The following is a 15,539-nucleotide window of genomic DNA, read 5'->3' on the forward strand; positions in this document are numbered from 1 at the left end:
GGGGGCAAACACTTTTTCACACAGGGCCATGTAGCTTTGGATTTTTTTCTTCCTCATTAATAAAACCCTTCATTTAAAAACTGCATTTTGTGTTTACTTGTGTTATCTTTGACTAATGTTTAAATTTGTTTGATGATCTGAAACATTTAAGTGTGGAAAACATGCAAAAAAGTAAGAAATCAGGAAGGGGGCAAACACTTTTTCACACCACTGTATATCTCACATTCTCAGCATGATTTGGTAACAGCGCAAACTGGGCCAACGCCCAGCGACTCACCCTGTGATACAATCACACATGGACGAAAGAGATGCCAGCTCCTCTATACTTTAACTTTACTTGCATATTGTTGCATATTGTTCTGGTTCATGTATTGATCATGGTCTTTTTAGAGTGTGGTTTTATTTAGGGATGTCAGTTTCGGTTAATTTTGCATTTGATGCCCAGACACCCATTAACTGGTAACTAGCCAGTTCATTTTTAGGAAAAAATGCAAAATAACATAAAATACAAGAGGCCTTTCTTTTTAGTCTGGCGGTCCATACACTTAGAAGCTTTCAAGCGGCTTGTGGTTAATGGACCTGCACTTGTATAGCACTTTTCTAGTCTTCCGAACACACAAAGCGCTTTTGCACTCCATGTCACATTCACTCATTCACACAAACAGGCGCACACTGGTGGCCGAGACTACCATACATAGTGCCACCTGCTACCCGTAACCACACACACTCAAACACCGATGGAACAGCCATCAGGAGCAATTTGGGGCATAGTATCTTGCCCAAGGATACTTCGACATTAGTGGACGACCTGCTATACCTCTGAGCCACAGCTGCCCATTTCAAAGCCATAGCTATTTAGAGGTCGTGAAATTTTACCTTTACTTTATTTTCTTTTTGCTTTGCTGAGATACAGCTAGCTAGCCCTGTAACATGCGGCAACATGGTGCCCACTGTCCATCACCCAGTCTCCACTGGTTACCTAGGTTTGGCTGTTTAGCACCGTGCACCACCAAGTTTGGCCGGGAGGTAGGTGGTGGCACTGCTCATTCCGGGATTACTACTGGTTGCAGAAACATGGTGGCCCCCTCTGGTCTCTCCGCTGGTGGCCCTGATGAGTAGGTGACTGCCTTTTGGGCTGCAAAACCTTTTAAGCATTGTTGGTTAAGCTGTTTCTCACCACAAGATGAGCTGCACCGTTAGCGCTGACTGATGCTAACAGTGATAACCTAGTCAACAATGCTAGAGGGATGCTGCGGCTAAAAAAATGTAGTTGCTTGCCCACTGGAGTGACCTGGGGGGGGACCACAAGGTGGGCACAGTGTTTCCCCAGCAATGCCATTGGGTCAGGATGCTGTTAACAGTGGTGATTGCAGAATGAGCAGCAGTGATAGCTAGCTCCCACTAGACCAGAGTGGTGCGCAGTGCAGTAAACTGACGAGTAGGAACATTAACCCATAGACTGACATGCATAGCTTTACCGGTCAAAAATATTCTTAGTGGTCAAGAGAATAATGATTAACCGCCAAGTATTTGATAATTTAATAATTACATTGTTTATTAAAATAAGGAATATGTGATTCGGATCATGCCTGTACAAACAGTATATGATTTAAATTATGTTTTGATCCTGTATCCACAATAGCCACAGTAATGTAAAATTTCAAAATGTAAAAACAGTATATTGAGCTTTCGATGCCCAAAGGGATTCATGTCAACACTTTGAACATGCAGAACTCATGCAGTGGATCTGGGACTATACTTTTCTGAAATGAAGCCACTGTTGTTACTGTTATTTGGAGTAAATCTCAGCAGGAGAGAGGCAGCTGGTTTCCAACCTTGCAGCAAGCAAGAAATCTCTGCTGATTCTGTCACTGCTCCGTGCTGATCCTCCCCAAAAGAACTCTGACGTTGTAGTTTTTCATTTGTGCTGCCTCGGCCCACTTTGACAAACAGCAGAGTCCAGCCTCTCTCCACACCCCTCTAATATATTGTCCAGTGTAGACAGAAGTCGGGTTCGGAAGTGGTGGTTGCGCTGTGTTTTTGTTTGCATCAAGCTTTGTTGTTATTTTCAATTATTAGTTTTGAGATTTTGTCATTGGTACAAGATTTTAGAGGCTTCTTCCACCTTATGTCTCAGCTCAAAGTCATTCTAAATATACACTGTAAATCCTGACTACAGCCAGAATTACTAGCAGACTTAGCCATTCTTAGAAAACATTCAGAATAAGTTTAAAAAAAAATCCTATTTTGACCTTTGCGTCATTAGCCAGAGTGTCAGAGCAGTAATAATATTTCTTCTGGTCATTCGAATCCTTAACAAAATTTATCACTTGTATGTTCTTTCTTTTGTAAAGTGCAGCTTGTTTCTCGTAGGAGAAAATTCAGTTGAAAGTCTCACTTCTCGCATGAATCTGAATACTGAAGGTCAGGAGAGGAGCTGTAGAGGCACTGGTGAGCGTGAAGGGATGATGTGAATTCACACTGATGTCTCAAATAGATTCCCGTGACTGCAGACATAGCTGGGCTGCAGCTGGCCCTTCAGAGCCTTTGCAAAGACAACAGCAGCGCCTGCTCCCCCACCACCCTCGACCAACTTGTCAGCTTTGACCGTGCCCTTGGGTTCCTTTAGCCTTTATTATTTTTTTCTGACAGTGCAATCCATCTTCTAAACATAACGCAGTAGGCCGTGCACATCTTAACCTTTGGCTCAGTGTACTTGTACAGGATGATGATAAAACACAGAACACGACAGGAACAATTCACCATACCTTTGTACTTGGGCTGGATCATAAAAAACATCCTAGATTGCAACAATCATTGGGCTGAAACAGGCTTACATGGAGAATTACATTGATGAAACAACATGTGAAACAAAGACAATTTAGATAATACTTTTCATGAACAGGTGACGTTCAGGGTCTGCATTGTAAATAAAGTATTTTCAGATAAAGTTCAAGAAGTTGGTTTATTTTATAATTGATGAAGCCTAATGCAAATTAAGTATAATCTTATGGTGCCCTCACACCTGCTCTCTTCGGTTTGGTTAGAACTCAAGTTCGTTTGCCCCCAAAGTGCGGTGCGTTTGGGCAGGTGTGAACACAGCAATTGCACTCAGGTGTGCACCAAAACAACCGAACTGAGATTACAAACGAACTCTGGTGCGGTTTGTTTGTGGTGAGAACGTGTCCCCACCTGGATCTGAACCAACTTCAGTCACATTACACATTGTTTGGGTTAAACATGAGCATGTTACAGTCCTGGAGGATTATTAATGTGCACCTCCTCCTGTACTGCCTTAATATGCACATTCGGTGCATCCAAATGTTTGCCTGCAGAGTTTACATATCACCTTGGGTTCGTCCTTCACCTTCACAAAATGATCTCACACTTTGGATTTCCTGTCTAACATGTTATTAACTAGCCTGTGTAATAAAAGCAGGTACCAGCCCTGTAAATTAACGCAATTCCTGTCTGACTGCTGAGCGTGGCCACTTCCTGTGTCTGTCCTTTCAAATTAAATTCCCACATGGTCCAGTCAGATAGGTTTTAATTCATTTTGACATGGTGCAGGTCCTGATAGAGTTTCACGTTTTTTTTTTTTTTTCTGCGACTAAGCAACCAATGAAATGTTGCCAACTAATGACCTTTCTGGTCAACTAACATTTAGTCGACTATGGGGGGGACTAGGGGGCAGCCCTACATGTTAGGAAGCACCTCTCAAGAAAAGAAAGTTCTGGCTGGGCCGACTCTCACTTTAAGATTGGATAAAAAAACGCCCTGGCTGCTTGTATTTCTTTCAACCAATCACAATCGTTCTGGGCGGTGCCACAGCAACGGTGTGCTTGCAAAAATATTGCCAGGGGGAAACAGGTTTTGGTGTAACACGCCCACAAAAATATCGCCTACAGGATGCGAACCATGGCAGAAAAATGGCTACATCCCCACAAGATCAAACACAGCAAAAGTTACTAAAGGACGTGTTGAAAACGGTTGAAAACTGCTACACAACCGGAGGTGGTAGGGCGGGACTTCAGCTGGTGGCTCGTTCCGCCCAATGAGAGGCTGATCTATGCAACGAACTTCCGCCCACTCAGACTAGGAAGCAGTATTCGTCTAAAGTTTACGAACATTACCTAACATTAGCCTCCATAAGCTACTGGTCATTCCAGAACAAGCAGGGCTGTAGCCACAAAAATACTGAATGTTGACTTGAGCAAGTATGTGTGTTGTTGCTTATGAATTTAAATTTTCACATCAATGTGTTATTTCTTATTTGAAAAGAAACAGAGCCTTGCTTTGAATGATCCATTGATGATAAACATTTTTATCGAAAAACACTGAGGTGATTTAATTATACATGGTCTGCACTTGCTACACTAAGAAAAGTGTAAAAAATGAATGCCATATGCATTCAGGATATGGAAAATGTACTGCACTCTACATAATGATAGTTTAAGCAATACAGATTGATTGATTTATTGACATCACTCTGACCTTTGACCTTTCAGCTTTGGCGGCAGTACTCTTAAGGGGAATGCTGAGATTGTTGCTCCTCTCCAATCCAACCAGCCTCGCTACAGTATGTAGGCCACTGTGTGTTCTGTGTTGCTCTGTTCTCCCCTCCTTCGTGTGTAGTTGAGAAACAGTGATGTCATTCTGCAGTGCAACCCTGTTGTCATTCTGTGAAAGCTGCTCCTTTCGACTTTGACTGGACTGCTTTGTCCTTTGTTCTGTGGAGGTGGCCTAAATCAGTTCGTGGGCATCCCGCAAGGACAGAAAAGTGGCATCTTTCATTCTTGGCATACTGATGCACAATGAAGTCCATTATGTTAAACGGCTGACAATGTTATTGTACTTTTGTTCCTGTCTTCATCGACTTAGTTACTGTTGTGATAGCAATAGTTTCAGTTTCATATTCTGAGCATCATTTTCTTTTCAGTGAGCAAAGGAGAAGAACTGGGAGTCGATACTCTCTGCTATAGTGATGTAATTCCTTAGAGGGGACCTATTATGCTTTTCCTTATTGTCTGTCATATATGAAATATTACAGAGATGGGCTTTCATATTCAACATGGCCAAAGTTCAAATAATGATGTAAACGTATGTAGAAATAATCCCTGTGAGCAACAATTCAGGTTTCCTACCATTCTGACTGCTCTGTCTCCAAGTTTTTTCTACTTTGGCTACAACATGATGTCAGATGATGTCAGATTTCTAGGAATGGTCATCTGCCCAGGCATGCTACGGCAAGTCTTAACATTATGTAGCCTTCACTGCTACATGGAGCTACATGCTAACTTCAGGGAAACTTGTAAACTTGGTTGCTGATATTGTAAATTTCTTCCTAGATTTTGGACTATATTCCTGCTGAAACATGTTTAGAAGCTTTTACTCGTTTTTTTTAATGAAACAGAGTTTCTTTGTTACTGTGTTATTGTTTGTCATTCCCTGGTTGCAAGTACACTGCTACGTGTAGCTACATGCTAATGTCAGGGAAACATGAATTTCTCCCTGATTTTGGATCATATTCCTGCTGGAATATGCCCGGTTGTGTTTAGAAGTTTTTATTGGTGTGTTTCAGTGGAAGAAAGTGTCACTGTTCTCCCTTACAGCCATTCCCTGACTGCAAGTACACTGCTGCATGTAGCTACATGCTAACGTCAGGGAATTAAATAACCGTGGTCGCTTATGTTGTAATTTCTCCCCAATTTGGGATCATATTCTTGCTGGAATATGTGCGAGTGTGATGAATTTGGCTACTGGTGATTTCTCACCGAGAAAATGCCACAATTCTCCGTTATCTCCAGTCATTCCCTGGCTACCAGTACACTGCTACGTGTAGCTACATGCTAACGCCAGGGAAACCTGTAATCTTGGTTGCCGATGTTGTAAATTTCTCTCTGATTTCCGATCATATTCCTGCTAGAACAAGTCTGGGAGTGAAGATTTTGCTTTAGAGGCTTTTATTCCTTATTTTTCATGGTAGAAAGTGCCACTATTCTCAGCAGACCTGGAAACGCTAACCAATCAGAGCAGACAGGGCCCAAAAGTACCTCAACAGCTGAGCCAGCCGAACACAGACCGTATGTGATGTGTCAGAGGAGAAACGAGCCGTTCACGGTCCACAAACCTCACCGCACTTTAGGGACTGTTCTTTACTTATGAAGGGACTGTTCGTTACTTATGAAGGGACTTGTCAGGGGAGGAGGGTGGCTGGTTGATTCTTATTTTATTTATTTATTTTATTTTGATCCCCCCTATGTTAATCACTTATTGATGCTGTTTTTGAAGTATGAATAAGTCAATAAGTAATTTATTCCATTGAAATATCATTGATGTATTATAGAAAAGTGATTTATCTTTTTATAAATGACAAAAGGCACATCTGCCTCATTTTCACTGTGGTATCGTGATACTACTCAGAACCATGATATTTTCACTGGTATCGTACAGTGGGATCCAATTTTGGTACCCTGACAACACTAATCTGGAGGGGGTTCATCTGCAAAAACTAATGAAAAACTAAACAACAATATTTGGTATTCGGCTAAGCATTTAATAATATTTGGCTTCGGCTTCGGCCACAAATTTTCATTTTGGTGCATCCCTAGTAAATACGTTCAAGTAGAAATCTTAAAGCCTGAAAATTAGCATAATAGGTCCTCTTTAATACATACAACTACGCATATTTGAAATGTATTAGAAAGACAGGTGAGAATCAGGGATGCTCCAAGCCAATGTGCGGATTTTGTATCAAGCAGATCATGACATTTTCAAGCAGTTGTTATTGGTTGACACATAACTGCTAGCACTTTGAAATTTGTTTTCAAATATAAAGTGCGTTATAAATAAAATGCATTATTATTATTATTATTATTATTAATAATTGATATTCAACTACACGACTGACTCTCTTATATGGCTGCCCCAACAACATTAACATTACAACTACAACCTCAGAAATTACCATTAGGTTGAATAAAAGTTTCTGTGACACAGACTTAAAAATGGAACATTAATAAAAGGTTTTCCTGTAATATATTGTCCTCTCCCTGCATTTCACACAGCCACGTTTCTCAAGTTTTTTAAGTGGCTAAGCAAAGTGCACACTTCTTCTTTCTTGCCGAGCTACACACCTGATCAGCAAAACTGGGTGATGTCGTTGCCGTGCTCTGCTGAGGCTGCAGAACAGAACAGGATGGATTGCTGTTTACAGGTTGCATACGTTACGCTTCTGTGAGAAATGTTTGCGTTTGTAATATGAGCCGTGCACAGACCGTGTGACCAGTATACCAGTGTGCTACAATACTGTGTGTTACAAAGACAGTTGACCTTGAATAGATGTCCTATCCAGAGGTTTAACTTGCCTTTTGTATGATACTATAATACACACTTAAAGCTTAAAATAGAATATTTTTCCTACTGAGTAATACATTTTAATGTGATGATTAAAGCTGTAATCATGTTGTTCTCTTTGTATAACCTCCAAAAAGCAGCACAGAAAGAATCTGACTCCTGGGGTTTTACGCAACTCATCATCCCCACAGCTATTGGTCCCAGAGCTCCCAGATTGCTTCATTCTTGCTATCACTGTCCTCTGAGAGCAAACCTGATGTTTTAATATCTTTATTTTTTCAAGGGTGTTACTGCACATGCTTCTTTTTTTACACACATCTCTATGGCTGGCCACTGAGAATCCTCCTAATGGCTCACTCACTGGCACCTGCAACCTTACCATCATAAGTTTATTTTACGTAACTTATCTGGCTAATGCTGCTCCACACTATGACTCTGCTCCGTGTCCACTAGACCAAACAGTGTTTTGGGCAAAGCTGCTTCAGTTTCAGGCAGCGTGCCCCCATCTTCTGTTGGTCCTACTCAGCATCCAGTCTGTCAAATCAGACCACCTGCGCTTTGTGATTGTGCTGAGTGCTGGGAAATGCTTTTCTTTAGATTCGGCTGGGCCAGGTGGTGCTTCAGCATGAGTCCTCCACGTCATGTGGCACAGCAGTGATCTCTGACAAGACAATTAAGGCAAACAGGCATCACAGGACGGTGGGAGTTGGAACTGAATAGAAGCAGTAACTGTAAACTGAAAGCTAAGCATTTAGTAACTGTTGGAGCTGGACTTGAATCATTAAAACATTACTTCGGGCATTGCTTGTGAAGCCAGTACAGCTATTCTTTGTATTCCATACACAGTATTCTATATTAATGATAGTGGTGCTGCTGGAAGAGGAGCAGATAGAGAAGCAGATTTTAAGTTGCATAAATTTATTTCCAAACCTGAAAACCTGGGGTCTGAAAGGTCATGAGTGACACTCACTGCTCTGTCAGTAACTTGTGACAAAGCAAAAGTCTCCCTTTGAAAACATGCTGTTAAACTGTCATCATTTTAAAGTGTGTAGTTACATAGGAATGCAGTGTTCATGTTGAATAGCTGCTCGTAGTTAAAGAATGGATTCCTAACTGATTGCTGTTTGTTGCTCACGTCACGTCACCCTGGGACTGATTTTTCATGTCCTCTTTCATATATTAGTCTGCACTGTTTTTGTTACGTTGCTGCTTTTTTATTTTGTTGACTCATCACATTTGTTGCAAGAGGTCTGTTAATTAGCTAAATATAAGCCGCCCAGTGTGTACATGATGTGATCGTATGACTTGTGGGACAGGATTTTTTTTAATTGGTCCAACATTGAGAGAGAGGGGTGCAGCCAGTAGAGTTGAAACAGGCTGCAGGGTCAGGTGGCTCCGTCAGTTTACATTCACTAACAGTGCTTGTTTTTGCCACTTACAGGCTCAGATTACTATTATTAAGTCTCTTAACAACATTACAAAAAGGATGCTACAGAGAAATGGAACACTTAACAGTACCTTTTGCTTGTTCCTTTCTGTTCTGTGTCTTTTCCACATTTTCAAAATTAGCTAAATATTCAGCTATGACATTGAAAATATTTTAAGATAGGGGTAAGATTCGCTTTCTGTACTTTGACACAAAAAACTATAACTGGCACTCCTTTCTCCAGCTTTCACTAACATTTCCACTCTTTTCTTCCTGCAACAAATCACCTCTCGCAAGATTTCAGAACTTTGGAGAAGTACCAGAGTTCCCCTTTAAGCTGTGTAGGTGAAGGCTGTGAAAAGTCAAAAGTTAATGTTAATCTTTGCTTTTTGTTTTCTTGTGTGTTTACAGGAAGAAGTCATTTCTCTTCTCTGCGCTCTACGTTGCCTTTATCCTCGGGGGCCGCCATGTCATGAAACAGAGGGAGAAGTTTGAGCTGCGGAAACCGCTGGTGCTATGGTCGCTCACGCTTGCTCTGTTCAGGTGATAAAGCGCTAACATCATTAATGCCAGCAGTAAATATCAGTTTTTAAATTACAAAGAGTAACCCTAATATTTCAAAATAAGGGTTAGGCATTCTAATCACTGGCCTACGTAGATGACTTTCTGTGATCAGTAAAAGTTTTGCCATTCATAAACATTTCTCTGGCTTTACTTTTCACAAAGCATTTCTTTTTAATTTATGTTGGTATGAACACGTTGTGTAATTACTTTGAAATCATAAAAATCTGAGGCTTCTCATTGTTACCTTATTTGTATAGTGTGCGTTTTCTATCCATAGTGCAGAGTGCATCTGTCACAACAGATATTATCAGCAACAGAGGGAAGTAGGTGATATGCCATAGCTCCTCTTTACACATCAAGTACATAGTAAATTTATCAGGGGCTTGATTTAAAAAAGAATGAGTGAAGGGTTATTCCAAGGCATCAAAGAATGTGGTTTGATCCACATGGGATTCTGTCCAGGGTCAAGAAAAGAATAGATGGTTTGAGTCAGATAAAAAAAGATGCATACTTTTATACATCATTTAAGCTGCTGCTGACCACACATTTTTTCTCTCCGTCCTTGTAGTATATTTGGTGCCATCCGTACTGGGAGTTACATGATGTACATCCTGATGACAAAAGGGCTTAAACAGTCGGTTTGTGACCAGAGCTTTTACAACGGGCCTGTCAGCAAGTTCTGGGCATACGCCTTTGTACTTAGTAAAGCACCAGAACTGGGTAAGTCAAGACCATCTTATGGCATGTGTCATATGGTCGTTGTGCTGGGTATAATATGCATTTAGAAAACAAAGATGTAAAGCACAGCAAAGGCATGTTAGTGAACTGCAGTTCCAGTTACTGAGTCGTCCACTGTTCTGTTGTCAGTTGTAGCGTAACCCAGTGTTAGACTAAACACATGCACAATAGGCAGATATAATTACAAACCATTTGTGCTGTCGTCAAAACAGAGCTAGAACAGTGACAGTAAGTTTTGGCATCAAAATTAAATTTGGCAATGAAGAAAGAAACACTGGCACTTAATAAAGCTCCATTGAAAAATAAAACACAGGCATTAAAAATTATTTTATTTTGATTATTTATTGCATTCTGATGTTTCTCAGTGACAATTGTCAGTTTTTTTCTTGTCATTTTTTACAGTGTGAGGTTTTTTTTATGGTGAATTTTTTCCAACGTTTTTTTTTTTTCAGTTTCAACTTTGTTACCGATTTGGTGTGGAGGGAGGGAGATTGAGGGTAGGGGCAGGGGGGCATGATTTACATATAATCTGCATTTGAAGGAGTTGGACTGTATATTGTTTATAAGATTAGGATACTAGTACCAATACCAGTACCCTTAAAGTGATACCGATACCAATAGAGTAGCTAATTTGATACCTGGTATGGAGTGGCATGTAGTACAGCTGTACTTTTAAACATTTTGGTGGTATCTCGGCATACTGATCTGCCATTTCCGTAAAGATGCACCGCACTCGATTTCACCACATCACAGACTGTATAAGTTGTAGCTGCTGCTGCAGGAGTGTGAGCTTCGTCATAGAGACAGTTGTGAGAATCTGTCCGGCAGCACACCCAGTGACAGGGCTAACTGTTAGCACAATATGGTTAATGATAAGGACAGAGTAACACCGTTTCAGTGTTGCTGTGAGTTTGTTGGGACAGTTGGCTTGGATGGATGTTAGCCGCTGTTGCTGTGCTAGCTCTGGCTAACTGGGCAGATGCTGACCTGATCATCTGCCAGAAGGAGAACAGCTCTGGCGATAGCTGCTATAGAAAGTGTGCTTATCTGGGGGGGAGTCGGTTGGTACTTTAAAGGTATCAGGTACCACTAAGGAGAGAATGTGACTCCTCTGTATTCACAGAACACTCCGGAGCCTGGCATCACTGCGCATCCAGCATACAGTAGTGTTTTCAATGAGTTCACTCCCAAAAAGCAAATATGTTTTGCCAATTTTTTTTTAGATGCCAAAACTTACCGTCATTGTTCCAGCTCCATATACCAAGCTGTAACCTCACACATAATGTGCTCCTGCGCACTGTTTTGCCACATGCATAAATGCACAGAGTGGACATATACAATAGTAAGGAAGGAGTGGCATTACTTGAAATTTTTGAATAATTTCAAATGTATGTTTATGACTGTACATGCTCTTCTCAAACTTACCCCAGTGTCTTGAACAACCCAACTTATACCCTCTGTCATACCTGCAGGTGACACTCTCTTCATCGTCCTGAGGAAACAGAAGCTGATCTTCCTCCACTGGTACCACCACATCACCGTGCTGCTCTACTCCTGGTACTCCTACAAAGACATGGTGGCTGGCGGCGGATGGTTCATGACCATGAACTACCTGGTGCACGCCGTCATGTACTCTTATTACGCCTTGCGGGCAGCCGGCTTCAAGGTGTCGCGCAAGTTCGCCATGTTCATCACCCTGACCCAGATCACCCAGATGCTGATGGGCTGTGTGGTCAACTACCTGGTGTACTCGTGGATGCAGCAGGGCCAGGAGTGTCCATCCCACATGCAGAACATTGTGTGGTCTTCCCTCATGTACCTCAGCTACTTTGTGCTCTTTGTTCAGTTCTTCTTCGAGGCCTACATCGGCAAGTCCAAATTAGCGGCTGTCGCCAAGAAGGGCGACTAAACTAATGCCATATGTATGGGAAGAAGGGAGATAATGAAGAAAAAGGGAGATGGAAATGGAGAGCAGGGACCAGTGACTTGAGAGAATATGTTAGGGGTGAGGGTTGTTGGAATGAATGATGGGTGATGCAGAGGTGGCAGAGGCTTGGGGAGTGGGGGTGGGGTGGGGTGGGAGGGTCAAGAGGATGGCTGGTGTTTGTGCTTGAGCATTACTAATGTGCAGATCTAAAATGCCTCAATGGATGTGACGTCTCCGTTGAGGGATGCTGAGGAAGCAGCGCCGCCATGATCAGAAGCCATCACGAAGTTGTACACCTGAAGTTTAAAAGCCCTTTTTTAAATTCATCATAAATAGTTTTTAAAAATCTAAAATATAAGAAAAGGACAAAGACACCGTATTTAATAAATACATCTGCCACGAGCATATGTTTACTTGATATTAAAAAATAAATTAATTGGTACATATGACGATGGATGGAGTCAACATTACCCTGAGCCATCTGAGTATGTTTTTGTCCGTTTGTTGTCAGTGTTTGTTGTTTTGTTTCGATTTGTCAAAGAAAAAGTTTGAAACACTGGAGAGTGTTGGTGGTTGATGTGAACTGATTGGGTGAACGGCACTGTATCTTCTGTGTCTTACATTGCAAAACGCGATATTTTCTCAGGTCTTAGGTTATCTTTCTTAATATAATATGCATATCAAGACAACGTAGACATGTTTAACATCAGCACCGGTTTACAGTATGGCTAAAATTCATCCAGTACGGCCGCACAGTTGAAAAAAAAGTATGAATGAAGCTGATTGAACTGACTGACTCAGATGATCACACCGCTCCTGGGCATGATGGGGAGACAGATGCTGACAGTGCCCTGCTTCACCACTTGTCATGACCTTGCAAGAAGTTGCCGACCACACTTGGAAAATGACTTGCCATTGATTTCCAAACGCCTCTCTGTTGAAGGGTCCCTACCAGTGAAGAAAACTTGCCTGTTAGACACTGAAGGCTAAAATGGAGGACAAACATATTTATGTTTAGTAAAAGAAAAAAAAAAACATCAAACATGCAAATTGTCAAATCTGCTGTATTGACTCTGAAAAATAGTATGTATCCTTAATGGTGTCTGTTGTGCTATTGTGCATTTGCACTGTATCAATGTCAAAAAACAATTGTTGCTGAAAACCTTAATGTATGAACAAAGAGTGCAAAAATGTCACATGTGCCTGTGGTGTGTATTTTTTGTGTCACATGCTACATCTTGGCATTGCACATACTTAGCATTTTTTGGTGCTAAACCTGAAAAGCCATTTTTGGGGCTACATGGCAGATTTAGAAGCAGCAGTATTTTGAAAGGTTAGAGTGTGATTATCACTTTCAGGTATCCAGTTTACCTGTTGAGTAGTGTACTTGCATGCATGTCAAACCTGATTCAGTGGATCTTATGTAGCAGTAATTACAACCCGTTGAGCTGCATACCTGCTATGAGCTCTTAAGCACATCAAGGATTCACTTTTTGGTTGCGTCAGTTAAGTGTTCACATCCACTGTAGCTGACCTCCCCCTAGAGGTGCAATTGCGCAAGTAAGCTTTATCTGAGACTACATCTGTGCAAAAACCTCTAAGTGCACAGATGCTTTACTTTGAGTTACTGCTTTAATGTTTGTTGAAGTTAATACATTGTTTTTTAATTCTTTCCTATGATAATAATAATAATTAATTGTTGGAGATATGCAGAAGTACACCTTAAATCATTCTTGCTACAGTAGAGACCCCCCTTAGAGTGCAAACTTATATTCAAATAAAGAAAAAGTCAGACATTGTACTTTGTAAGCAATGCAATTTATTTGTAGTGTACCAGGTAAATTATGCTTATTTTATCAAAGCCCATTGTGTTTCCTTGTTTAGCAGATGACTGCCGATATGATTCAAAATAAATACATGAATAAAATAAAGTGAAAATAAAAACAAAAAAAGAAAAAGGAAGACAAAAAACCCCCAAACAAGACATAGCAGCCAGTGGCGGATGTCTCTTCTCATGTGGAACTACAAATATACATCATTTCCGGTTACCGTTTTCAATGGTTGGAAAAGATTCACAACTGTTAAGTGAGTTAAAAGTCTAATTTATGGAGCACCTGACAGGATTTTTTGTTCCGCTGGATAAAAGACACGTTGGGGGAACCTGACAATGGCTTCCAAAACTTCGGTAAGTGTTTTCAAACTAGCTGCGAGGTTGTTTTAGAGGTTGAATCGATCGTATTTTCCGGCTTAGCTAGCTAACGTTAGCTAACGGTAGCCCCACCTGTAACTTGAGAACCAATTACATCGTCAACAAACGTTTTAACCCTACCAAACTGTATTAACTCACATCTATATGGGTGATTGGAAGTGATTAGAACTGTAATAATGTTTATTATTTCAGTCTTATTTTGGCAAAGGTGACGGTGTGTAACGGCCAAAAACGTGGCTAATGCTAATGACGTTAGCTAACATTAGCTCGGTGGCGCCAATGTAGCCTGTGCAGAGCGAACTTGCATGTTGGGAAAGATTAACCTGATTTCCAAGTGCCAACAGGTGTACACAAAAATACTCAAAAAATACAAGCTCAGTATTACAGATAGACTATAGATAATCTTCATTACTGCTAATGCAACTTAGCATTTTACACTTTCTATGTCATGTTATTAGCATATGTATGTATGTATGTGTGTTATCCTTGATAAACTGCATAGGAACAATGTAAGTTAGTCATTTAATATTTAACAATATGTTACATAGTTTTGAATGAGCAGCGTCAATAGACCATTTTCAAGGCACGCATTTTAACTTGTCACAGCAGGGAACGCACAGGTGTAGCTAATGACACTGATAAACCATGATTAATGATACACCTGTGCTGCTCCTGCTGTGGCATCTTATACAACAGTTAGTTCCGACCGAGTAATTTGATTGGACGAGAGGCATTCCATGAGTGCTGATATAGAGTGCAACATCACTGGGACTGGTAACAGTAAAATTACTCCGCTCACAGGTGTTATAAATATAAATACAACCGCTAATTAACCAACTGTCACACTCGCTACATTGACACAAACTGACACTAGCGTTACACCAAGAAGATGGATATTATCCCCAAAATTACATTTGAATCAAATTATGAGTGGTCGTTAGGAGAGGACGAGTAAAAGGAAAGCCAGGACTCTTCCGTGCAGACCTCCAGGTGTGTTTGAATGCGGTTTGCCAACGTTTCATCAGCCGAACTGGACGAAGTTACACAGCTGCAGATCAATGTATACAAAGTAGCTTGTGAATTCCTGGTGTGTCTGCTGCGTTGCCTGGCAACAGCCGGGGGAACTGTTTTTTTTCGCGGAGCTACATAACATACTTAAATAATTTATTTCATCACTTTTTGTTAACATTTCCTTACTCAGCATTGCTGTTTAAGCTGTTGTTGAACTGTTGTATAAAAGCAATATCACACTCGAGGTCGTGATGTTGTACTGTCTATCGTCACGGCTGTAATTGTCTTCGGCACTTGGCCTGCGGCCT

The 15,539-nt window shown here is 40.9% G+C and overlaps 1 protein-coding gene across 1 annotated transcript in view; it reads left to right on the forward strand.

Annotated features, from left to right (window-relative positions):
* The window catches only part of elovl6 (ELOVL fatty acid elongase 6), a 28,484-nt gene extending 14,564 nt beyond the window's left edge, over positions 1-13,920 (forward strand). Inside the window, exons 2-4 of the mRNA XM_050042749.1 lie at positions 9,194-9,325; positions 9,915-10,066; positions 11,557-13,920. Coding sequence (XP_049898706.1) covers positions 9,194-9,325; positions 9,915-10,066; positions 11,557-11,993 — 721 coding nt within the window. The 3' untranslated portion in view covers positions 11,994-13,920. The remainder of the gene's footprint in view (positions 1-9,193; positions 9,326-9,914; positions 10,067-11,556) is intronic.
* The last annotated feature ends 1,619 nt before the right edge of the window (positions 13,921-15,539 follow it).

This window comes from Epinephelus moara, chromosome 4, assembly GCF_006386435.1.
Source record: "Epinephelus moara isolate mb chromosome 4, YSFRI_EMoa_1.0, whole genome shotgun sequence".
NCBI lineage: Eukaryota > Metazoa > Chordata > Actinopteri > Perciformes > Serranidae > Epinephelus > Epinephelus moara.